The following is a 24842-nucleotide window of genomic DNA, read 5'->3' on the forward strand; positions in this document are numbered from 1 at the left end:
AAACTATCTCTGTGCGTCTTCCCTGCCACACCGAGGTCATATTTGTCCGTATAAATCCCGCCCAGCCTCACTCCTGAGAGTTTGTTACTGTGGTCCCGCACTAGTGTTTTCGTTTGTTTTTTATAATTTGACACTGTTTTGTTATTTATTAAAATCCACTGCTGGGTCAGTTCATTTAATAGAGGACAACCCTCCGCGTCTGACTGCTAGCAGCTTCTTATCAGCAATTTGATTAGTATAATCCTTGCCGTGAGGCCACGCCCATACCAGCCTTCCAATCCTCTCCGTTCCATTCCCTGCATGGGAGACCGGAACAGCTAGTATCCATGGGCGGGGCTTAGCTACGTCTCTTTGTGTTGTTTCCAAGCAACCAGTACAGCTTCCCTAGCTCTCTGCTATGTAAGGGCGACATTGCCTAAAGGAATAAAAATAAGGTAAGGGTGCTGAATAAATGTGGGGAAAGACAAGCATGGGCAAGTAGGGAGGGGAAGAGAGGGAAATGAAGGGTTGCTGGTAGCGGTGAGTATGGACTTCGGTAATTATTTGGGGGTAGTAAGTGAGAGCTGAGTATTATCTGTAGGGAATGAGGCTTTGCATTGATGAGGTAATTACTACTGTTTAATTCAGTGTTTTTTCACTGGCTATTCAGCTCCGTGACCCATTTAATTATCTAGTCATTTTAATGATTATGTTCGCAGGAAGAAAATCCACATAATTAAAAGGCATAAATGGGACCCAAACTGCATGGCAACCAATTTTAAAATCCCTGGCTAAGTTGGTCACACACCTTAGATTCGTAATGTACACATCCCTAAGGCACTAGAAGTCTGGGATCCCAGTTGTTTTGGATCACAACGCACGGCTTGGTTCTCCATATTAGTTGCCATTTATCCGTTTATATCTTTATCATTGGGGGTCCTTGTTCTATGGAGATCCTGTGGGGAATATGAAACCCCCCAGCATATACATCAGTGGCTTTAATGGAGACTTGGAACTTCAGCTTTAGGGGAATAACGCATCTCTTTAAATTGAGCACAAAGACTGACTTATTTGCCCATGTACTGGGCCCTCCTACGTGCCTAACTGACCAATATTTGGCCAAAAATCAGACAGGTTTAGAAATCCCCTTGGGAAGAGAAACGCATTAGCTCTTTGATACGGTCCCTATCCTCATGGCCTGCATCCCATCAATGCGATCTGATCATTTGGCAAGGTGGGGACATCAGGGACAAGATCAGCTGGAAGAGTAAGTGCTGGGGACTCTCCTACCAAGCATTCAGCAGAGAATGAAGGAATAGGGAGGTGTTGGAGATGATTTGGTTTGTTTTTTTTTTATTTTGCAAAACTGGATCTGAAAAGTATGTTCAAAACGGCACTAACTTTTTTTACACACGTTTAGCATGTATAATCACAAGCAAAGTAAAAAATTAAGGTATATGTCCCCTTTAAACTACATGTTTTAACATGTATAATCACAGGCTAAGTAAAAAATCAAGGAATATGTCCCCTTTAAACTGTAACTCTCATGATCTCTTGGGGCTGCTGATAGCTGTAGTGCAAAACGCCCATATGTATGTCATGTCTGGGGTTAGTGCATTAGTCTTAATTCATTTCTGCAGTGACATACCTCCCAACTGCCCTGCTTTATGTTGGAGAGATCTGATTTTTGTCACCCACAACATGGTTCTGGATTGCCCTATAATGTCCTGTTTTCTGTTAACCTGGTCAAAGTTTTGCAAGATGAGACTGTTAAGTCATTCCACCTGCATTATATTAAGCATTGGTGCCTGGAAACTGAGAGGATGGGGAGCACGGATTGGCTTGGGGAGCAAGGATTGGTTGGGTAGCACAGATGGAGCTGCAACCCTGGTAACTGGCCGCTGCCTGAGAAAAGGTTCTCACTGGCCGCTCCCTGCTGCCTAAGGAAAGATTCTTGCCTTGCCTCAGTGCCGATCGTGCCATGAGTAAAACTACAATAACCTGCATGCACTCTGCACAGGTGGCAGTGTAACGTTTGTCATCCTAGTGTGACACTAGAGAGTGGGCATCAGGCATGGGAAGTAATCATAGGCTTGAGAGGGCAAATAGAAGGCACATATACAGGTCCTTTTCAAAAAATTAGCATATTGTGATAAAGTTCATTATTTTCTGTAATGTACTGATAAACATTAGACTTTCATATATTTTAGATTCATTACACACAACTGAAGTAGTTCAAGCCTTTTCTTGTTTTAATATTGATGATTGTGGCATACAGCTCATGAAAACCCAAAATTCCTATCTCAAAAAATTAGCATATCATGAAAAGGTTCTCTAAACGAGCTATTAACCTAATCATCTGAATCAACAAATTAACTCTAAAAACCTGCAAAAGATTCCTGAGGCTTTTAAAAACTCCCAGCCTGGTTCATTACTCAAAACCGCAATCATGGGTAAGACTGCCGACCTGACTGCTGTCCAGAAGGCCATCATTGACACCCTCAAGCAAGAGGGTAAGACACAGAAAGAAATTTCTGAACAAATAGGCTGTTCCCAGAGTGCTGTATCAAGGCACCTCAGTGGGAAGTCTGTGGGAAGGAAAAAGTGTGGCAGAAAACGCTGCACAACGAGAAGAGGTGACTGGGCCCTGAGGAAGATTGTGGAGAAGGACCGATTCCTGACCTTGGGGGACCTGCGGAAGCAGTGGACTGAGTCTGGAGTAGAAACATCTAGAGCCACCGTGTACAGGCGTGTGCAGGAAATGGGCTACAGGTGCTGCATTCCCCAGGTCAAGCCACTTTTGAACCAGAAACAGCGGCAGAAGCGCCTGACCTGGGCTACAGAGAAGTAGCACTGGACTGTTGCTCAGTGGTCCAAAGTATTTCATTCAGAAATCAAGGTGCCAGAGTCTGGAGGAAGACTGGGGAGAGGGAAATGCCAAAATGCCTGAAGTCCAGTGTCAAGTACCCACAGTCAGTGATGGTCTGGGGTGCCATGTCAGCTGCTGGTGTTGGTCCACTGTGTTTTATCAAGGGCAGGGTCAATGCAGCTAGCTATCAGGAGATTTTGGAGCACTTCATGCTTCCATCTGCTGAAAAGCTTTATGGAGATGAAGATTTCATTTTTCAGCACGACCTGGCACCTGCTCACAGTGCCAAAACCACTGGTAAATGGTTTACTGACCATGGTATTACTGTGCTCAATTGGCCTGCCAACTCTCCTGACCTGAACCCCATAGAGAATCTGTGGGATATTGTGAAGAGAAAGTTGAGAGACACAAGACCCAACACTCTGGATGAGCTTAAGGCCGCTATTGAAGCATCCTGGGCCTCCATAACACCTGAGCAGTGCCACAGGCTGATTGCCTCCATGCCACGCCACATTGAAGCAGTCATTTCTGCAAAAGGATTCCCGACCAAGTATTGAGTGCATAACTGAACATAATTATTTGAAGGTTGACTTTTTTGTATTAAAAACACTTTTTTTTTATTGGGCGGATGAAATATGCTAATTTTTTTAGATAGGAATTTTGGGTTTTCATGAGCTGTATGCCACAATCATCAATATTAAAACAAGAAAAGGCTTGAACTACTTCAGTTGTGTGTAATGAATCTAAAATATATGAAAGTCTAATGTTTATCAGTACATTACAGAAAATAATGAACTTTATCACAATATGCTAATTTTTTGAAAAGGACCTGTATATATATATGTAGAGAAAGAGTACCCCATGTTTAGGAACTTGGTGCAAAAGAAAAAAAATGATTGAAAAGGTAGTTTTTCAAGAAACTTTTTTCTTTTGCACAAAGTAAGGGGGGGCTGGGAAAGAAATATAGACTGAGACCTCAGCGTGTTAGGGAAGACACAGAGGCCGAGGGTGTTTGGGAACTGGTTTGTGCGTGGAGTAAGGTGGTGGGAGAGATGTGAATTTGTTTCTGGGTGCCTTTATGAGCATATCTGAACTGAATCAGCCTGTGTGTGGTTCCTGCGTAAACTTAAGTATTGTATTTCAACATGCCTGCCGTAAATGTGTATGTATGCTTCTGCATTTGGCTATGCATTCATACAATGTTCTGGTGCATTATGCACCAAGTTAGCACTGCATTTATTTTATATGAATTAATCTGTGTGCTATTTTACTATGTAAAAATGCAGAATACTGCTTTAACTAGCCTCTCCAAACAAGGAAAGCACCCTCTGGTCAGTTCTGCTTCACAGCCTCATACTCTTCCCACACACTATATTAATTTCATGGTGAACTACCTCTTAAAGAAAAGCTGATCTCCAATTGAATCAAAATTATGTTATCTTAATCCCTGCCCTAATGAGATTTAAGTTTTTCTGTTATATATATTTGTATCATTTTAATAATTTGTAACCTTGATGTCACTATTTAACCACATCAGAAACAGGTATATTATAATAAATAGAGATTTTCCATTTTGCTTTTCTTGTTGCGTCCTCATTTTGTCATTTTTATGACCCCGAGGCTGTTGGTCCAGCAAGTTCACATGCTTGAGGGTCGTTCTATCACAAATTTCTTGATGCAGTGGGGACCTAGCCACAAGATCTTTGCCTTGGGCCTAATGTCTCTTACAGTGATCCTGGTCAGGACAACTTATATAGAACTTTATTATTATATATAGCACCAGTGCCTTCCACAGCATTTTTGCAGACTTTAATTTACCAGTATGTTGTACATAATTGGTTTTTGTTTCAGGCCACAGCGGGTTAGATGAAAGACAGCACAAAGAAGTGAAAGGAAAGAAACATCACCCAAAGGAAGTTTCTCTCGCTGTTTATGAAAACAATGGATGATGAGGATGAAGAATTTAGCACTACATTAGCATACACCAAAAGCCCTAAAACAGCAAAAAGGACTTCCTTCCAGGTATGTAAGAAAGAGCTTAAAGGAATAGGAACACCAAAAAACGAAAGTGCTTTAAAGTAATTAAAAAATAATGTACTGTTGCCCTGCTCTGGTAAAACAGGTATGTTTGCTACAGAAATGCTTCTATAGTTTATATAAATAAGCTGCTTTGTAGCCATTGGGGCAGCCATTCAAGCTAGAAAAAGGGATAAAAGGCACAGGTTACTTAGCAGATAACAGATAATCTGTAAAGAATACAATGGGGTATTTTCTGTTATCTGATTTGTGCCTGTGCCTTTTCTCCTTTAAATGGCTGCCCCCATGGCTACACAGCAGCTTACTTATATAAACTGTAGTAGAGGTTCTGTGGCAAACACACCAGTTGTACCAGTGCAGGGCAACAGTACATTATATTGTAATTACTTTTATACACTTTATTTTTTTGGTGTTACTGTTCCTTTAAGGGTGAAGACAAATGCAGCTACTTGCCACAGCTACTAAATGCCAGAAAATACTAAATGCCATTGACAATACTGAGAATTGGCAGACCGCTATCACCACGACCGGCGACGCCAACCCCCCCTCCCGTAGTCAAACTGTGTGGCCCACTACTGCTCCGTTTGTTAGACTCCCGCTGACTCATGTCTTTGCCAGTTCCCCCCGGTCTGCCCTCTGTCTCTGCGTTCTCCCTCTTAGCTCCCCCGTCCCGCTCCCCACTGTGTCCTCTCTCTTCACTGCCAGGGGTGAGGATGCAGTCGGGGGTTGGGTAAATTCCCCTTGGGGGGCCGGATCCAGCCCGCGGCCAGTAGTTTGAGGACCGCTGCTCCACATCATACTAGATGTTAATTTTAAGGTGAATAATCTCTGTAAGAAATATGGGTTTAGAGGAAGCACAGAACATTTACCACTGAATCTCCCCAGCTACAGATTTTAGTCACATTTTGACTGGTTCATTTGACAAAAAGGAGAATTCGGCTGGCAAAAAAACCCACTGGTATTGTTCTACAGGAAAACTATTTTTTCCCTCTTAATGAAAGCTATTATCTTGCAGGATGAATTAAAAAGAGCAATCAATGCACGTGTTTCAAGACAGCAAGCAATAGAAGATCATGAAAATTCTGAATACTCAGAGGAGTTTGACAGTGACGGTATGCACTGATTAATTACAGTTATTATGCGGCCTTGCTATCTCAAGCTGAAACCTTATTTACCGCCACCAAAGACAAATGTTTAACAGTAGAATGGGTGGATTATAAAATATTACTTAAACTGGGTGTTTATTAATCAGTTTGCACTAAAAGATAGTAATTCTGTAAAAGGTTTACTGAGAAATTCTATGACTATATAAAACAGTGTTGTCTTTGTAGTGGGGCAAATTAACTGATATAATACATTTTTGGGCCATTTATAAAAACAATTACGATGCCACTCACAGTAGCAAAAGATTTACATTAAGTCAGGGGTCTCAAACTCGCGGCCCGCGGGCCATTTGCGGCCCTCGGTACAATATTTTGTGGCCCGCACCAACGCCTTCTCAAAAGCAATGAATGGATCGCGATTTTTATTGCGATTCAAGGGATAATGCAAGGCACGGCGGGCGGGAGCTGCTGATTGCGGAAATTACGTTATGCCATCATAACAGTTATTATGGGAAGACGTTCTGTGTGCACAATTAGCTCCTTAGCAGCTAATTGTGCACACAGAACGTCTTCCCATAATAACTGTTATGATGGCATAACGTCATTTCCGCAATCAGCAGCTCCCGCCCGCCGTGCCTTGCATTATCCCTTGAAAGCCAATTTTTTGTGAAATCCCTTATGCGGCCCAGCCTCATCCTGACATTGCCTCCTGCGGCCCCCAGGTAAATTGAGTTTGAGCCCCCTGCATTAAGTACTCTGGTGCTCTCTTATAGTTAAATCCATAACTAATTCTGGTTTTAACTGGAAAACATTGGTGGGTACAATGGCCATTGACAAGACTGAGCTTACACAACCAAAGACATAAACAAACTCTCTTACACTCTTACAGCCCCACATACACTCACTTCTTTCTTTCATATACAGTTATTGGAATTGCTTATCTATAAACCTGTTTTCCAGAAAGCTCCAAATTACGGGAATACCATTTACCATAGAGTCCATTTAAGGCAAATTACAATTTTTCTATAAAAAAAAATACCTAATTGTATGTAAGCTACATGAATCCATATTGATGGCAAAACAATTCTATTGGGTTTATTTCATCTGTATTTTTTTTAGCAAACTGAAAGTTACCTTATTCCTAAAACTTCTACCTGTACTTGCAATCAGTCTTACTTAGGCATTTACACCATCCTTTCACGCTGATCTTCATTTACTAACTTTGATTATAGTATCACTGGCAAATACTGGCACAAAGTTTGCATCTGTATAAACACCATAAATAAAGCATTTGTGGCATGCCAAGTATGTTGTGCTGTATATTAGTGCAACTAAGCATGATCACTTATTAATTGTGACTGAGGTGCAAGGTGAAGTGTGCAATGCTTCCCAGTGCTTTATGCCTCCCTTTGATGCCCATATTAGGCCAGACACATTCTGTGTAGAGTTTACAACAGGGTGCAATATTTGCATCAGTTTGTAAATGAGGACTATTATGTTAGCACTTTATAAATACACCTTTCTCTGATTCCCATGCTTACATACAAATGCATTTTCACACTCTTCATCTTACAGCTGCACAAGTCTTACCCTTACATTATCTTACATTCACATCGGCCATTATACATTCCAATATATGCAAAGAAATGTGCTCACATATAAAGGGGCAGTATACTCTTTTGTTAAACATGAGTTTAATGAATAAAACATATTTTTTTACTCTATAGATGATAGCATAGATGATTCATTCAAAGAAGAAAATCCAACTGAATCCAAAATTCAGAAGGCACCTTATAATTTTGATTTCTCTGATGAAGAGGAAGATAAACCCCGGAAGATATCATTTCTAAAGAGTAAAACCCAGTTAGAGAAAGTTGAAAAAGAACTAGATAATAAAAGAATTTTAAAGAATAAGGACTCTGCAGATGGACTGCTAAAATCATTACTGTCAGAAGATGGACATAAAGACAAGGAAAGAACAGATGAAAAAGAAATAAAGCCAACTCCCAAGCCAAGGGAACCGAGGATAAAATCAAACATTTCACGTAAGAACATTTTTCATACATATCAATACAATTGTATATTTGTTGTTTTAGGGCTCATTTACTTATGCCATGGATGCAGGTACATCAGCACTAAGGGGTGCTAAATCGCTCATTTTAGTGCTAATTTACCAAGGGCTTGAGTCTGAGCTACTGATGTGTTCTGCACATAGCCCAAGCTGTCAGGCTGTAGGTTGCCTCAACCAGTGCACCCTAATTTGGCCCTTTTAAAAGTGCTCTCTAATTTGGCCCTTTTAAATGACTCCTATGTTATGGTGTAGGGGTTGGGATTGAATGATCACAATTTCTTTCTATTAATGGGGGAAGCACTAAGATCTGTTCCCAGAGTGCAAAGTACGGGCAGGGTACGAACAACTGGTTCCTCTTGTATGTACACAACAATCCGTTCAGTATAAGTGTGTTGGAAGATTAGGTGGGGGGGGGTGAAATTATATTGCCAAAAAAATGACTGTAGCTTAAAGTGATGAAAATTGCCCATGATAATGAAAGATCAGGAGAGTGCAATACAGGTATAGTTAAAACATTGATGAAAACCATTTGGTTTGACTTATTCTTTAAAGGCCAATGACACACAAGGAAATTAGTCGCCCCACGATTAATCTCCTTTAACAGTGGCGACAAATCTCCTTGAATGCTTTCCTACTGGTGAGAATGTAAATCGATTGTAGGAAAACCATGTGTCGCTTTAGCTTTCTGAAGTCACCTAAAGTTGCATCACTATTAGGCCAGCTATTTCTATATCTCTAAATATTTCTACTGAAAATAGTTTTATCACCTGAAGCTGAGCAAACATTAGATGAAGCATGTCACAAACAAATAGCATACCTACAATAACATAAAAGTAGAAGTAATATCATTTAAAAGGAAAGTAATTATGAAAAATGTTTGGTTTTTTTTGCTCACAGAATTATCTTTGCACACTACAATGTGTTGTATGCAATGGGCTCAACATCTGTATATGTAAATGTAGCTAACTTTAACTTCATGGATCTAGAGATGAAGATATTGCAGGGGTGCGCAAAAGGTAGACTGTAATCTTTCTGTAGAGTATGATAGTGTAAAACTGCTAAAGGTTGGGCACCTCTGAGATATTTACAGCTGGTTGTTGATGTTGTTAGAGATATTGCTCACTGAACTTAAATGTCTAGATGTTGCTAAAGAAGCAAAGTAGCTGATTAGTTAGAAAGATTTAGGTGAAAGACGAAACAAAGGTTATTACATTTGTCATACCGAGGGCTCAAAGCTTAAATGGAAAAAACACCTGCTGATACAGCTGACTGCTGTGCTAAATATCAATATCTGTTTTGAACAAGGTGCAAAGTACTGTTGAACAGAGATTTTCTACTGTTTGGATCCTAGTTCCCCTTTTGCAGTACAATGTGGATGTGGTTCCTCTTCTTTCCTAATTAAAGGGTTATCCCCTAAAATGTTGACTTTGATCAGAGGTCAGTCTGTGGCTTTTGCTGCTGAATAGTGATACCTAGCTGAGTGTCCAGGAAGCAGGCACACTGTTAAGTCATAGGGAAGAAATGGGGAAGAAAATAAGTCATAAAAAGCCTGTAACAGCATTTATATGACTTGGTGATAGCAGTATGTGATGTAAATTGCATTAGTAACTACTGTATATCTGTTCCTTTAATGCTGCTTTAGAGTTGTACACATAAAATGATTTATTCAGAAAATCCTGGTCACTCAGCCACTACTTATGTACCAGTCAGCAGCCTAAAGTTGAATACGTTCATGCCTTCCTAATTTTATTATTCAGTATCGTCACAAGATGGCAGCAATGGTCCACCCAAGTAATTTCCAGTTTTTTTCATGAGTTCTTTCTCTCATGAAGAATTCCTTATTAAATTCATCATAACAGTTTGAATACTTCAGAATAATATATAACTGTGTGTTATTTACATTTATACCAGGGATAGTCTGTCAGCGGGTGGATAAAGAAGAGAGCTATGGACCATAGACTAGTGACTATAATGAAATTGCTTTGCATAAACGTAGTAGGATTTGGTTCTAGTGTAATCTTCATCATTCATATAAATTGCCTGTTAGCATTATGAGAACAAGGCCAGTATTTCACTGCTACGGCAGAGAGAGGTATTTTCTTCCTAGTTACCCAACTACTTGAGCAATCCTTTCAGCAGATGAGCCTCATGTTAGGCACTTTTTGTAGGCAGCAAAGTGAGATTGCTAGTTTGACATAAGGCAGTATAGCGATGTGACCAAGCATATTATCACTCCTAGGCTTCCCACTATTTAAGTTGGAAGTTTGCTGAACATCAGCACCAAATCTACTCCTTCCCTGGGCATATTAAGACATTGACACAAGAGACTGCCTAGTCTCTAGTGGTTCATACAGAGATCCGTATGTACGCCACTCACTTGGCTGATAGGCTTAGTATAGTCATAGCATGACTGTGAATTAATGAAACTGGCATATGGTTTGTCAAAAGTAGGCAGTTATGTTAAAATTCTCTACATACTCTGTGCTTAATTTTGCTCAATATATATATAGTTGTTATGAACAGATGATTATGATTTTTTCCAGAAAATACTGAGATGACAGCAACAATTGAACCAAACAGACCAATACCACAGAAGCGAAACCTTCTAAGAAAAAGCAGCCACACAGATTTCAGACTTTCGGGTCAAGATGACGAAAAAGACAAAAAAAACGCCTCTTTTTCTGCTCCTTCTTCTTTTATAAGACTAAATGAAACACTTTCTGCTAAAGAATTACAAATGTTTTCTGAAGGGGATAATCCAGAGGTAATTCATAAGGGCAATATCTGTTCCTTACTGTACAGTTTTTTTAGGGCTGTCTCATTATAAGATTTCCATTGAGTTGGATGCCAGTAGCTACCCCTGGACAGCCTTTCCTCCCGCTCCATCCCAAACAGCACCAGTTTGCTCCAAAATACATCACCTTGCAGATTTTCTTAGCCATGAATACAGACAGGAAGCATGGGTAGTTGAAGCCAGGTCCAGGTTGGCTAGCTGATCATGCTGTTTTTGGGAGCAAACTGGTGTGGTTTGGAATGGGGAATTGAAGGGCTGTCCAGGGATTCTACATTTTATTTAAGCTTTTTTTTTCTTTAAACTTGTGCTACAACTACCCTAGTATACATAGGAATAGAAATTTCACTCAATCACTGTCCTGCCCTGGACAGCTTTTTTATTTTTTAAATTCAGACCATGACAGACAAGCTGACCTATAAGTTACTTGTAGGTTAATTTGCTTCTTCTGTAAGGAGATTGCATGATGTTTGTACGCTGCTCATGGATACACAGTAATACCAATGCAACGTACCATTTCTTGTGATAGAGTTGGTGACATATTGGGCCCCACATTCACATGAGGCCAGATACACTACAGATACACATTTTGATTGACAATTAAATCTCATAGACACAACCTGTATATGTACATGTGACGGTATTAGAAACATTAATCACCCTACAGGCCTTACACCTACTTTTACCACTCTAAAAATTCCCTTTATAGTGTAACCACTCTGATCCCCGTTCACTAACACCCATGGAATATAAACTCCTAGAGACCCAGGACACCAGATTTCTCACTCCCCAAAAAACAAAGGAGGTTTATCATCAAGAATATTACATAAGACCGTCTACAAATACTCCTTTGTATATCAAAAACCCCAAGTCCATAGGTGGTACAAAACCTGTGTTTACATTCAAAACCCTGTCCCCGCTCCTTGCTTCTGGATGTAACAAATCGGATCTATTAGTGGCTACTGTCCTCTCAAAGGCCAATTTAACCACTACTATATCATGTCCTATTGGCACTGGGGAGTACACCTCAGGGGAATTCCACCAGGAAAATAAATCGCACACAGGTTTGCAGAAACAAAGATTAAATTTATATAAAGATAAATGAAGCATGAACTGTATTTATTATAACCAGAAATCCTGCCCTAGGGAACCCGTGTGGTCTATTATCCTTCTGGAACAGTTTCTCAAGGTACCACAGTTCCAAACTCCACAAAGTAGATTTGCTCAGTTCAGTCCCTGGCAATAAGCTCTTTAGTACCCAAGGTAGTGCCACCTGCCTTAAAGTCCCTGTCCTTTGGATAAGGTAGTTGCTCCCATGTAGCAGGCACGCGATCAACACCTGTCCTCACACTGGGGGCCCCACACTAGAGCCTTCCGATACCTTCCCTCAGATGGAACACTCACTGGGGACTCACAGGCATCCAAAAGCAGAACTCTTTCTTTCAATGGCTGGCTCAGTGCTTCTACCATGCAGAGCACGTGGAGCCCTTTCACAAGTCAGACTACAAGGCAGCTCCTTTACTCTCCTTGCTGCCTCTCACTCTGCTCTCCAGATCTGACTCTGCTGGTTGCTGCAGCAGGGCTTATTTATAACCTCTGCTGGCCCACCCCGTGGTTTTGGTTCCAAACCCTATCTCTCTCTGGGTTCTCCTTGTTTCCCAGAGCTACACTGGGACTCCCAGCCAATCAGATTGCTATCCTGTTTGTAACTGGCCTGGATGATGTCACAGACAGAAAGAGGGAAAAGGACTCTCCGATCCCCAACACATATAAAAGAAAAAGAGAGAAACAAACGATTATTTTGTATTGGGGGCTTGTGGAAATCCATCGGTAGAGGAACACATCTGTGCCACAATTCGTTCCTTGCCCCACTAGATTTTAAAATCTGCCTAATGGATATCTGGACGATTTTTGCCAAATATCTGTTGGCAGTAACCATTCATGGACCAATAAGCTGATGTAAATATTTTGGCTAAATACCATTATTTTGGGATTAATAAACCACCATGTAAGGATATTTTGTGTCAACCTTTTCTTTCTTTTTGTTTGATTACTAAAGGTCCTGTGAGTGCTGGCTATTTCTGTATGTACCATTATTTGTTAAATAGATCGTGCTAGTATTTACAAGTGTTCAATTCAAATCATTTGTATATTTTACTACATGCTATAGTTTTTTATGTATTTATCATTATCCGATGAAACATTTTCATAGCATTTTCATGAAATTACATAACCCCAAAAAAGCAATGTTAATCTTTTTTTTCTATGAATTTTCATGAGCTATTGTACATAGAAAAACAAAATGATACAAGCAATGGTCTCTGCAGTTTGCTTTTTTGTCAGTGTGTTATTTTTTTCTATTGTATTTTCGCCTGAATATTTTCATGTTTTCACATAGTACAACCCTGTTTCCAAAAAACTTAGGATGCTGTGTAAATAATATTCTGTGATTAAAAACAGAAGGGGATGATTTGCAAATCATTTATATCCTATATTTAATTGCAATTAATACACAGACAAAATAGCAAATGTCGAAACATTATTCGTTTATTAAGTTATTGTTTTCTCATAAAAATGAATGCTCATTTTGATACCTGTAATCATCCCATTCTCATTATATTTTACAATGTGTCACAACTTTTTTTGGAAACCATGGAGTTGAGCTGTTTAAATTTGCCAGATTTTGTTATAAAATATGTGGCAAGTGTGTGGTTACTTTAGCTGCTGTTGTAACTCTTATGCAGCAGAGGACTAGACTAGACTGACTGAGGCAGCATCTGACATTGCTTTCGCTGTTCTGTGAATTTTCAGGAGTAGGCTGTCCCTGCTAGGCTCATTCTTTTATTTATTTTTTCCTCTGTATCTGTAGAAAAACTTTGTTTATGGCCCCCTGGACTTAGCCATTCTAAGTTTTCCACCTTTTTTCTGACAGGGATATAAGCTGTCAAAGTCACCCTCACCAGATTTACTATATAAATCCCTCCCAAGGTCTGATGGTGAAAGAAGTTTCTTCACAGAAGAATCCCAGATTGAGGTAAAAGGTATGTATCTTATAATGCTAACATAATAGGTTTTCTACTGTCTTGAAGTGATCACAAAATATATTTGGGGTTATGTAATAGTAAGTGCAGAGTTTGCTTCAGGATTATAGCAACCAATCAGCAGGAAGTATTTACTGAGCATCTATTTAAAAGGGAACATATTATTGATTTCTATAGATTAATGTACCTGTGCGAATTCAGTGCCTTTTATTACATATGTGAGGTTGTTTTCAGTTATTTCAGTAATATTCAGTTGTGGTGTGGCTGTTACTGAATTCTTAACTTTGAGTGTTAATGCCAGAAGAGAAGACAATACTTTGCACTGAGAGTATAACCCAGTTTTCAATGTACACAATACTTATAATAAAGTACAAAAAGCTTGTATCAAGCACAGATGTTGCTGATGTACATACAGAAAACAGTGTAGCTCTTGTTAAAGAGGTTGTTCACCTTCTAACCACTTTTTATAGTTCAGTTGGTTTCAGCTATTTTTTACCATTTTTATAATATTGGAGTTTTAAGTTTCATTTTCCACCTTCTCATGTTATTCTGGAGCAATGCTCTTCAACATGTAGTGGGATGAATATTTCTCATACATTGTGTTTCAGCACCAGAATTAACTAAATAATGATGTCTAAACTAAATAAAATAATGATGTCATGCAGTGAAGTCTATGGAGTTATTGAGCAGACCGGGGGCCATAAAAACCCTTTGAAGGGCCACACCTGGCCCATGGGCCTTCAGTTTGACAGTCCTGCCATAGAGCAGCTCTGGGAGGGGGTGTCACCAACTCTAATTTGCTACATTTCTTATCTTTAGCCCTGCTAAGCATAATCCCTGAGTTTATTAAAGGCAGCTGTTATAACTGATATTATAGTTGCTAACATCCCAAAAACATATAATTTTTTGTTTCCTGTCTTTGACAAATGAACATCTTGTGTAATGCCAGGAATGACATTTAACCAATTTTATTGAGCCATTGGCTTGTAATGAAATCGGCTAAATCCCTTCAATGAAAAGTATACCCCCTTCTTCACTGCAACACTGCATTGGTTAAATTAATGGGGCTTGTGCTGAATAGGAGATACATAGCCACTGTCAAAGGTTTTTGTTACTTCTTGCACTAAACAGGGCAAAAAATTAAACTCAACTTCCTGGTCCTACTAAGAAGTCAAGACAAGCTCTATTCCTTGAACAAATGTTGAAAAGCGTATATACTATTCCATCATATTCATGAGTGGCGCTCCTGTTGTTAAATTTTAATGCATAAGCAGATATCCATGGCGCAAGAGCACCACTTAATATTTGAATACATTTATTGCAGGTGATTTTCTACTATTATGTGGTTCCTCAAAAGAAAAGAGGGGTTATTTACAATGCAGCAGGCAGTGTGCAAAGTGCAAAAAAGTCCACAATCTGGCATTTTTTTCACTTTTCTCCCTATGAATTGTGCAAATAGCCACTCCAATAGGCTGCACTCCATTTCTGAATGCATAGACATGTGGATTGCTTCTTAAATCTAGCACCGTCTGCATTAATCCATGCTAGATTCAAAAGGGGTGGTCTAGAGAGGCATGTAGTCATGCACCCCTACCTTGCATGTCATTCTGAGTCACAAGGTAGGAGTGTCAGGATACACAGTCCACACTGGGGTCCTGTCCTTACTGTCTTCCCAAAAGCAGGTAGTAAGGACAGAGCTGAAGCTGCTCATCCTGACTTTGTTTTCATCCAGCAATCAGTGCAAAGCATAATGTCTAAGGCATACACTTGTGCCCCTTAGTGCTCTTGCAAGTGCACCCCAAAGGGTTTTAAATGACCTCCAGCATGTTTCACACAATTTACTAATCATTGTGCCATTTTTCTTTTGGTGTAAAAACACAAAAAAAATATATTCTGCCCTAAACATAAAAATGTAAAACCTGTAGGGAAATGAAAAAGTAGTAAATAGCAGAGCCAGACCAATATGGACACAAGAGTAGTGTCCATTTGGCAAACTGCTTGCAAAATGCAATGATGCTTCCCCCCCCCATAATCTTTTTTAGCATGCTAACACTTCCATTCCAGCAAGCTGTGTTAAAAAAGGCATTTGCCTCCAAATTATTTGGTACAAATCAGTATTTGCTATTGATGCAATCTGCTTGTGGAACTACTGTCACATGTAATTTAATTCCAAGGTTATCTAGTGTTAATGTGCATACGGCTGCCCTTTTCATTAAAGCAAGCTGGATAGGTGTTTGGTGCTCTCCGCTAATAATAAATGCTAGGAGCATGTAATAACGGCATTAGTGTATGCTCAATGCTGTATCCATTTTACTACTTGCATCTGTATGTATTTCACTTCTGTTAAAGGTACAGTGCATCTTAGATTTAATTTTTAGTATAAAGTATATATTCCTCTATGACTGTTTGTAATTCAGCTTATTCTACTTTTTTATTATTTGCCTACCTTTTCTGCCTATCTCGCCAGAATGATATAAGGAGTTGCTACAGTCAATGGGACCCTAACAGCCACACAATTTATATTGAAACTGGACAGATGTTGAACAAATGGTTTATTAATTGAAAACATACATTAAAAAAAAAAGTTCTCTTAACTGATGACATTTGTGCGAGCACCCCATTCATTTGGCAATTTTCTCATTTACCCGCATATTTGTAGCACAGGTTTTGTGGATAACAGTACTGTCTTTCCCTCCCTGCTACTCCTTTCTCTCTTTCTCAGTTATTAATAAAGGTATGGGACCCGTTATCCGGAAAGCTGTTATCCAGAAAGCTGCAAAATACGGGAAGGCCATCAACCGTAGACTCCATTATAAGCAAATCATTCTATTTTTTAAAAATGATTTCCTTTTTCTCTGTAATAATTAAACAGTCTCCTGTACTTGATCCCAACTAAGAAAAATGTAACACTTATTGAAGGCAAAACAATCCTATTGGGTTTATTTAATCTTTAAATTACTTTTTAGTAGATTTAAGCTATGGAGATCCAAATTACAGAAAGATCCCTTATCCGGAAAACCCCTGGATAACAGGTCACATACCTGTACTGTCTTTCCCTCCCTGCTACTCCTTTCCCTCTCTCTATGTACTTTTCTATTTGAACATACCAAAGTCTGTAACAGAGCAAGTGCATTTTTGATATTACGCAGAAGGTTCAGTGATTGGCAAGCATTGTAGTGCTGAACTTCCTTTGCCTGCTGTGTGTAATTTGCTTCTTAAAATTGTACCAGAAAATAGTGCCTTGAATGTATTCATTTTTCTGACTGAATAGCTTGACTGCTTTAGATGAAAGTCTGTTTTCCATCTTAAGGTCATTTTTAAAAAGACTGAATCTTTGATTTAAATTGCTCTGTTCATTTTCTAAGTCATCTAACCATCATCTATACAAGTTCTATTCTTCAAGCCAAATTCCAAAGCCATCCAACGCTCGGCATGTAAAATAGTTGTTTACCTGCTAAGGATAACAGGATGTATGAATTTCCGAACAAAATAAAAGTACATTTAATAAATACAGTTGGGGGTGGTCTCACCCTCAGTTAAAGGCCATACATACCAGGGGGCATCAGGACAGGACATGCTTTGAAAAGGTCACATTTGAACACCAAAATGTTTTTTTCTATATATGCATTTGTTTCCTTATTTACATAAGCCTTAGGCATTTCCTTTACTTCACTGATACATGGGGAATTTTTTTCCTCTTTGCTAAGATGAGTTTTAACCATGTTCTTGGTAATTTTGTTTTCAAAGTGTATTTTGAGTGCCAGTATCACTTTCTTTTTTATATATTTTAAGTGCCAGTATGACTCTGATATATCTCTTTGAACTTTATAAAACCTAAAAGTGAATAACTATACAGTATATTAATGATATTGTAATAACAGTACTGTATACTAATACTGTATAATAAATTTCTCTGTCATTACCAACATACACTATTAATTGAATTATTAATTATGTTGTGCATTTTTAGTAACATGCAGTCATAAAGACAAGGAATGCTTTAGTCACAACTGATTGCCAGTTGATAGATAGAGCTGCCCCAAGCATGTGCCTCTCTTTTTTTCCCTTCTCTTTTTTCAAACAGGTGTTCCTTGTGCAGGCTTGGGCTAGGTACAGGCACTGCATAGAAATGCCGGTAAGATTGGTGTATTGTGTATTGTTCAACCAGTACCTGAAATTTAAAAAAAAAAAAGTGGTGCACTTCCCAGCAACTATCGATTAATTTTACGCTATTACACACATATAGCAGTCACATGGTATTGGTGTTTGTAAATGTGTTCATTGCAAATTGGTGCGGTTCTATACATTCACTAATGAACATGTGGGTCTTTTCATGTCCCTTTATGCCTTGCCTCACCTCATGCAAGAAACAGCCAAAAGTTAAATCTAAAATAGGGTAACAGTAATTTACATTTCTTTAAAGGGTAACAGATTGTTCAAGCACTTTGCTCCATAATTGCTTCAATGAGGCTGAATAATAATAATAATAATATATCGAATAAATAGGCTACTATATCATCTGACTTTTTTGTGGTTTTTATTTTTGCTGTTTATCCTTTAGCTCTCCCAGTAGGAGGAAATGCTTCTTTGCACAACCACAACAGTGGAAGAAAATCTCCCTCAGTTCTGGATATGATGCTGGCTTCTGTAAATGAAAAGTCCCTACAAGAAGAGAACAACAATCATCTACAGTATACAAATGAAGTAGACTTAAAAAATGAGCCCATGTTACATTCAAAAGAAATCTTACCGGAACACAAACACCAACAAACCAAGGTAAAAGTCAACCTACTAGCATATTTTCAGCATAACATTTTTGCTCTCACATTATGATATTGTTTTTTTCTGAAATACATCATTATATAATCATCATTATATTAAATAGTCTTGTGCTTAAAGGAGAAGGAAAGTCAGTTTGGCATTTTCTGCCAATAGATTAGCCACATTAGTTCAAGCTAGAATGCTATATTTATTCTGCAGAAAGCTTTACCATACCTGAGTAAAGAGCCCTAGACGTTCCCTCCGTTTGTTTAAAATAGCAGCTACCATTTTAGCTTGGTCTCCATAGCTTCCCTGCTGCAGCTCTAGGGGCTGGTAACTCAGATCACACATTCTGATGGGAGGGGGAGTAAATTCTTATAAATTCTTATGGGAGGGGGGAGAAGGGAGAGAGGACAGACTTGGTCCCCAGGAAGAAAAGATTTTCTGAGAGAGGAAGTCTGATACCAAAGAACATGTTTACACAAAAGAAGACAAGAAATCCTGTGTTTCTTTTGATAGAGGACTCAGTGCAGCTTTTTGGTGAGTGCTGATGGTTGTATTTACATAGACCTTTCTGCCAAAGCTTACTTAGTTTTTACCTTTCCTTCTCCTTTAACCTAGAACCTGAGTAAGGCAAAACAGGGGAAAAAACTTCATGAATATATAACTGAATGTGACTTGTTGCAGGAGCATTATCATATGTGATAAATGTACGGAAAGTGCACTGCTGCAGTCCAGAACTGCTCAAGGACAAGGAAAATAGACCACTGAAGGATTGGGGCGCTTTTGGTGAAATCGGAGTTGTATTCAGAAATACCATACTGCAGCTTCATTTATTTATAGTTCACTATTCCTTTCTATATGAATTTTGCTAGCAGTTAAAATTCTTATTACAATGTTGGTCTGTAATACAAGGACAACAAAATCAATTTTCAGATAGATAAATCAGTGTTATTTTTACTGTCTGACACCGGATAAATTACTTTTAAGTTTAATGTTTTCTGTTTTAGCAGAGCAAAATTAATGAAAGCAAAAAGGAAGAACATTTAGAGAAAGTTAGATGCCCATCAAGCAGGTAATGGATACTCTCTAAACAAATTAACTTCGGCTCATTCATATAGCAATTTCTTTAGCAGTCTAATTTTAAGGGATGCTGTTAGGAATCCCTAATTTTTTTACAAATTAAAGCTTGATGACTAAGTTCAGTGCTTCTGATCTTGACTTACATGCTGATATCTGGGGCTTTGTGGAGCATGTTTAAACAACTGTTTCATTGTGAAAATGTCCCAAATAGTAAACCAAAGACATTTTTTATTGATTAATTTCATTTATACATTTCTCTATATTCTATATGTTTTTTTATATTCACACAAACCAAAGAGTTTTGCTTCTATATATTTGTCTTTGCACTGAATTCCTTATGGAGTTGTTCTTTTTTTATACAGTAAAATGTAACATTGGACTATTAGAAGCATTTTAAGATCTTTTCAATCTATATTATGACATTTACATTTGTCTTCTAATTTAGAACATGGAAATTAGGGGCCACCTATGCATTCTTACCATTTAGGTATCGGTTAATGAACTGCTCTTTGGAGCAGATCTCCTAAATTAAGTATATCTGAGTCAATCATCTCCCATCTGAGTTATCCCATCTGTCTCTTGACAGAGAAACTGTAATGCCCTAAAATCTTGCTGTGTTTATGAAATAAATTAGCAGGCAATGTAGCTTGCAGGCAGGTGGAAAAAAAACCACCATAAACTCATGGTGACCACACTAAATCTGCCAGTGCCATCTCAGGTCAAGCAGTTATCAAAAATGTCGATGCAAGAGGTTTTGATTGACAATTAATAACAGCATGATTATGATAGCCAATAGATGGGTATTTTCACTCCAATGAATGAATTATGCTCGGGTGCAGGCACATGTAGCCGATATCCACCGAAGATACGAAGTCTCGTGTTTTTTGGCGGATATTGGCTACATGTGCCTGCACCCGAGCGTATTTCATTTATTCGGGTGCAAGCACAAGGTAGGGGAAGCGTGTTCTCGGCAAGTGTTTTTCAGGCTTGCTAAGAATACGATTGTGTGGCATTAGCCTTATATTCTTTTATCTAATCAGACACCAATCATATTGCAGGTGTTTTACTTGTAGAAAGCATAGACTGTTACTTTAAGTGGAAGTTAATTAAAAAAATCATCAAAAGCAATGTGACCAAATTACATTTTAGAGTACATTTTATATTCAATTTTATAAAGATTTGTGTGTTTCTTAATGATTTGCCTTTTTATTCTGCCCCTTTTATTATAATTTTATACATGTTTCTGTTCAAACGCTCTCCCATTCTAAAGCCCATCAGTCATTTTAAACAATAAGGATCCAGTGGAATTTTATTTTCTAACTGCTGCCATGCACAGGATCTTATGTACTGGTCGACATTTTATTTTGCTTGAACCACTATGTTTTCTGAGCTTTAGAAGCTTATTCCAATAGTGAATAAAAACCAGCAGTTTAACTACTATATCTCAGTAGTCAGGGCTATAGCAAAACATCACTATAAACTCCTCGCTTGAGCACCCAGTTTGGAACTAAAAAAAAAAACTGGGCCAAGGCCACAAACAAAGAGGTGGGTGGGGGCAGAACTCATGCTGGGTTTCAGGGAAAAAGAACCTTGTTAGAGGCTTTCTCATGTATGAAAAAGGTTTGGCAGCTTTTAGTAAAATGGAGTTTATTATTTATTCAGAAATTTCTGCTGAAACATTGCATGACATATCATGACACGGATCCTGCTATGCCTCTCCAGCATCCATAACTGGTTTAACCCTATGAAAAATGTATTTTACTTACCCTAAGTAATAAGAAGGAACTAATAGAGCTTAATGTGCCACTGCCAGACTTCTATAAAAACCTGAGAGCTAGCTATTATGCCGGTATTTGCTGCTTGAATGCTTTAGTGACACTTTTTGCTTAAAATTATGTATCAAGTACAAAGCACAAATACTCTTGGCACTGTTTGTAATTTGTAGCAGCCTTTGTACAGTAATAAAAATCCAGCAGTTCTTGTCAATAAGTATCAATTACAACATATTGAATTCCTTAATGCTGAAGAGCTGAATAAGCTGAAAAGGTAGCTATTTAAATACCTATGACTATTTCAATAATTATAGAAACACTAGGCGGGCCATTTACTAACTGTCAGATTTTTTTTCTGATTTAGATTTTTAGCACTAAAAGTTGCAGAAAAATAAAGTTGCAACTTTTTCATGATTGAATATGCGTGCAAATAGCTAAAAATCCAAATCCGACAATTCAATAGTTAAAACTTGATGGGAAGTCAATGACAGATAGGGAAAGGACATCTGCCATTGACTTCTACATGGTCTCGGCAGGCTTTAGCTTGCAAATTTTCAGATTTGAATTTTATGTCCTTTTGACACATAGTAAATCTCAAAAAATTAGACTTTTTTTTTGCACAAAAAAATCTGAATCGAAAAAAAATCTGACAATTTGTAAATGCATTTTAGGATACCCTTTATTTTTTCTTCTGAATATTTCCAGCTTTCAAATAAGGGTCACTGACCCCATCTAATAAACAAATGCTCTGTAAGGCTACATATTTATTGTTACTGATACTTTTTATTACTAATCTTTCTGTTCAGGCCCATGCCTATTTGTATTCCAGTCTTTCATTATAATAAGTGCATGGTTGCTAGGGTAATTTGGGCCCTGGCAATCAGATTGCTGAAATTGCAAACTGGAAAGTAAATTGCAAACTGGAAAGAATTGTATCAAATAGTGAACTCTAGCTTTCACCCACGGATAATTACACTTCTAAAAATCTCATAGGAGTTTTAATGTGTTAATCCCAAATTTACTTCTATAATGTTAGTTGAGCAAAATAAACTTCAATAACACTGTATAAATCGTATAAATCTTTTTATATTTTTGAAATTGCTCAATCACAGCAAGCAGGCAGGTGCCATTTGGTGGACACTATTAGTAAGTCAAGCTTTGCATTATGCCAAAATCTTGTTTATTTGATATTTTTCAGTGGCGTAACCATTCTGCCCCAGGCCCCCCTGCAAAAAAATCTTCAGAGGGGCCTGGGACAGAGTAGCAAACTTACCCAGCCTCCCGCCCTGACACATCCTTCTGCTCTGACAAGTTCCTCTCCTCCCCCCGCTTACTCGCCTATGAAGCCTATAGATACCAGTATCTCTTTAAGTGAAAAAAATTCAAAAGACTCAAATGTAAAACTTTGGCATCTAAAAGCTTACACATTCACATGACAGTCAAAAGGAACTTAAAATTTTCTGGAGAGTTTGCAGACCCACTGAAAATGATAATTAGAATACTAATTTAGTACATTCAAGTTTTTTTCATGGTTTTGTTTGATCATGTATTTTAGATTCAAATTTTTAAATAAATAAGCAGACATTATAGTTTTAGTAAATCTGTTTCCATGGGGCAAATTGTGAAATTTGAGCTCGCCACAGTGTAATTCCTTTACTCTCTATTTATTTCTGTGGTCCCCACTTTGATAAATCTGCCCCTTAAATTTACAAAGAAGCCCCTGTATGCTAGAAAAAAAGTGTTTTCTTAGTGGATTCTTTTTTGGGTGAGTTTTATTGGGGGGTATGGAATCTATTCTCCAGAATCCAGAAGGATCCAAAAAAACAAGCCAGGCCGTGCCACATGATATGTTGTTGAAATAAACAGCTCTTTAATTTTTTGACCAATACCCTTTTGCTGTGCAATAATACGGAATTTAGTGATATATAAATCCTTTTAAATGGCAAAAAATAGATTTTTTAATGATCGATTACCATCAAGCCAGTTTTGACCAGAATGTTTATATTCTGTTTATATTTATTGTTCTGTCTGTCCTGCTTGTTACTGGTTGTCCTCTTCCTCTTTACTATCTTAGTAGTTAATAGATACCAATGAATTATTCAGCAACAGTTACATAATTTAAATGAATGACACAGTAGGGTGTTTTTTTCGTGACACGAGCTGTAACGATTTAAATAGAAGTATATATATAAGTATATATACTTTAAATAGAATTATATATACTTCTATATATATATATATATATATATATATATATATATACTGTGTACATGTATTTAAAGGCTTAGGCATGCACTCATCTAGGCTACAACCTGGGTGCAGTTCAGAATTGTAATACAAAATGCTGATGCACACCAGGAATTTTAACAACAAAATATACTTATTTATTAGATAAACATTTCTGTCCTTATATATATATATATATATATCAAACTCAACAGTAGAAAGCACTCACAGCTACAGCATCAATCAGGTCAGTGATTTATTTCAGCATACCATCTACGCGTTTCGATCACCACAGGATCGTCATCAGGATGATAGACAGGAAGTGAAGTGTCAGGTTAAAAACTCGGGTTTTTAACCTGACACTTCACTTCCTGTCTATCATCCTGATGACGATCCTGTGGTGATCGAAACGCGTAGATGGTATGCTGAAATAAATCACTGACCTGATTGATGCTGTAGCTGTGAGTGCTTTCTACTGTTGAGTTTGATGTATTATTTTTGTCAGCACCCAGCCTGTGCCCGATACTGGTGAGTGCCGATTCTTTGCAAGACTATATATATATATATATATATATATATATATATATATCTTGCACACAGTATGTCGATAGTTGTTAATTTGTTAAACATTAAGCCACTTTTCCTAAAGTGAATAACACTAGGGTTATAAAACAGACCAACTATTGGATGAGTTAAATGTAATCATATGCATTCCTAGTTCTCAGTGAATCTGAGCAGTGTTGATTTATTACCAACTATATATTATGTGGGGCATAATTCTGAACATTTATTTCCTTTTGTATTACTTAAAAATAGTCAGATGTTATCTTGATGAAAAATGACTTTAAGAATATTTTTCCCTATCTCTTTTTTTCTCTTATATTATTTACTATGTAATATAAAGTGTAGAAATAATTTACCTTCTACCATGCCATAGTCTATTATTATTAAAAGTGATTTTACATAAATATGTATGAAAGTAGTCACTTTTCTCTCATAACATTAAATATTAACATTTAATTGTGTTGCCTTGTATGTCTGAGGGTTGCTTCTAGAACTCTTCACTGGGTTATTTACAACAGATTGTGGATTAAAAGCATCATAAATAT

The 24842-nt window shown here is 37.9% G+C and overlaps 1 protein-coding gene across 3 annotated transcripts in view; it reads left to right on the plus strand.

Annotated features, from left to right (window-relative positions):
• The first annotated feature begins 251 nt into the window (after positions 1-251).
• The window catches only part of map9 (microtubule associated protein 9), a 38834-nt gene continuing 14243 nt past the window's right edge, over positions 252-24842 (plus strand). Inside the window, exons 1-8 of one of the 3 annotated variants that reach the window (XM_012955631.3) lie at positions 252-434; positions 4700-4870; positions 5901-5997; positions 7716-8033; positions 10603-10823; positions 13783-13891; positions 18453-18667; positions 19666-19727. In XM_012955631.3, coding sequence (XP_012811085.1) covers positions 4781-4870; positions 5901-5997; positions 7716-8033; positions 10603-10823; positions 13783-13891; positions 18453-18667; positions 19666-19727 — 1112 coding nt within the window. In that variant the 5' untranslated portion in view covers positions 252-434; positions 4700-4780. Of the gene's footprint in view, positions 435-618; positions 1247-4699; positions 4871-5900; positions 5998-7715; positions 8034-10602; positions 10824-13782; positions 13892-18452; positions 18668-19662; positions 19728-24842 lie in introns of those variants that run through there. The other 2 variants (XM_002933476.5, XM_004911154.4) reach the window with 2 other exon arrangements.

Source organism: Xenopus tropicalis, chromosome 1 (assembly GCF_000004195.4).
Source record: "Xenopus tropicalis strain Nigerian chromosome 1, UCB_Xtro_10.0, whole genome shotgun sequence".
NCBI classification, from domain to species: Eukaryota; Metazoa; Chordata; class Amphibia; order Anura; family Pipidae; genus Xenopus; species Xenopus tropicalis.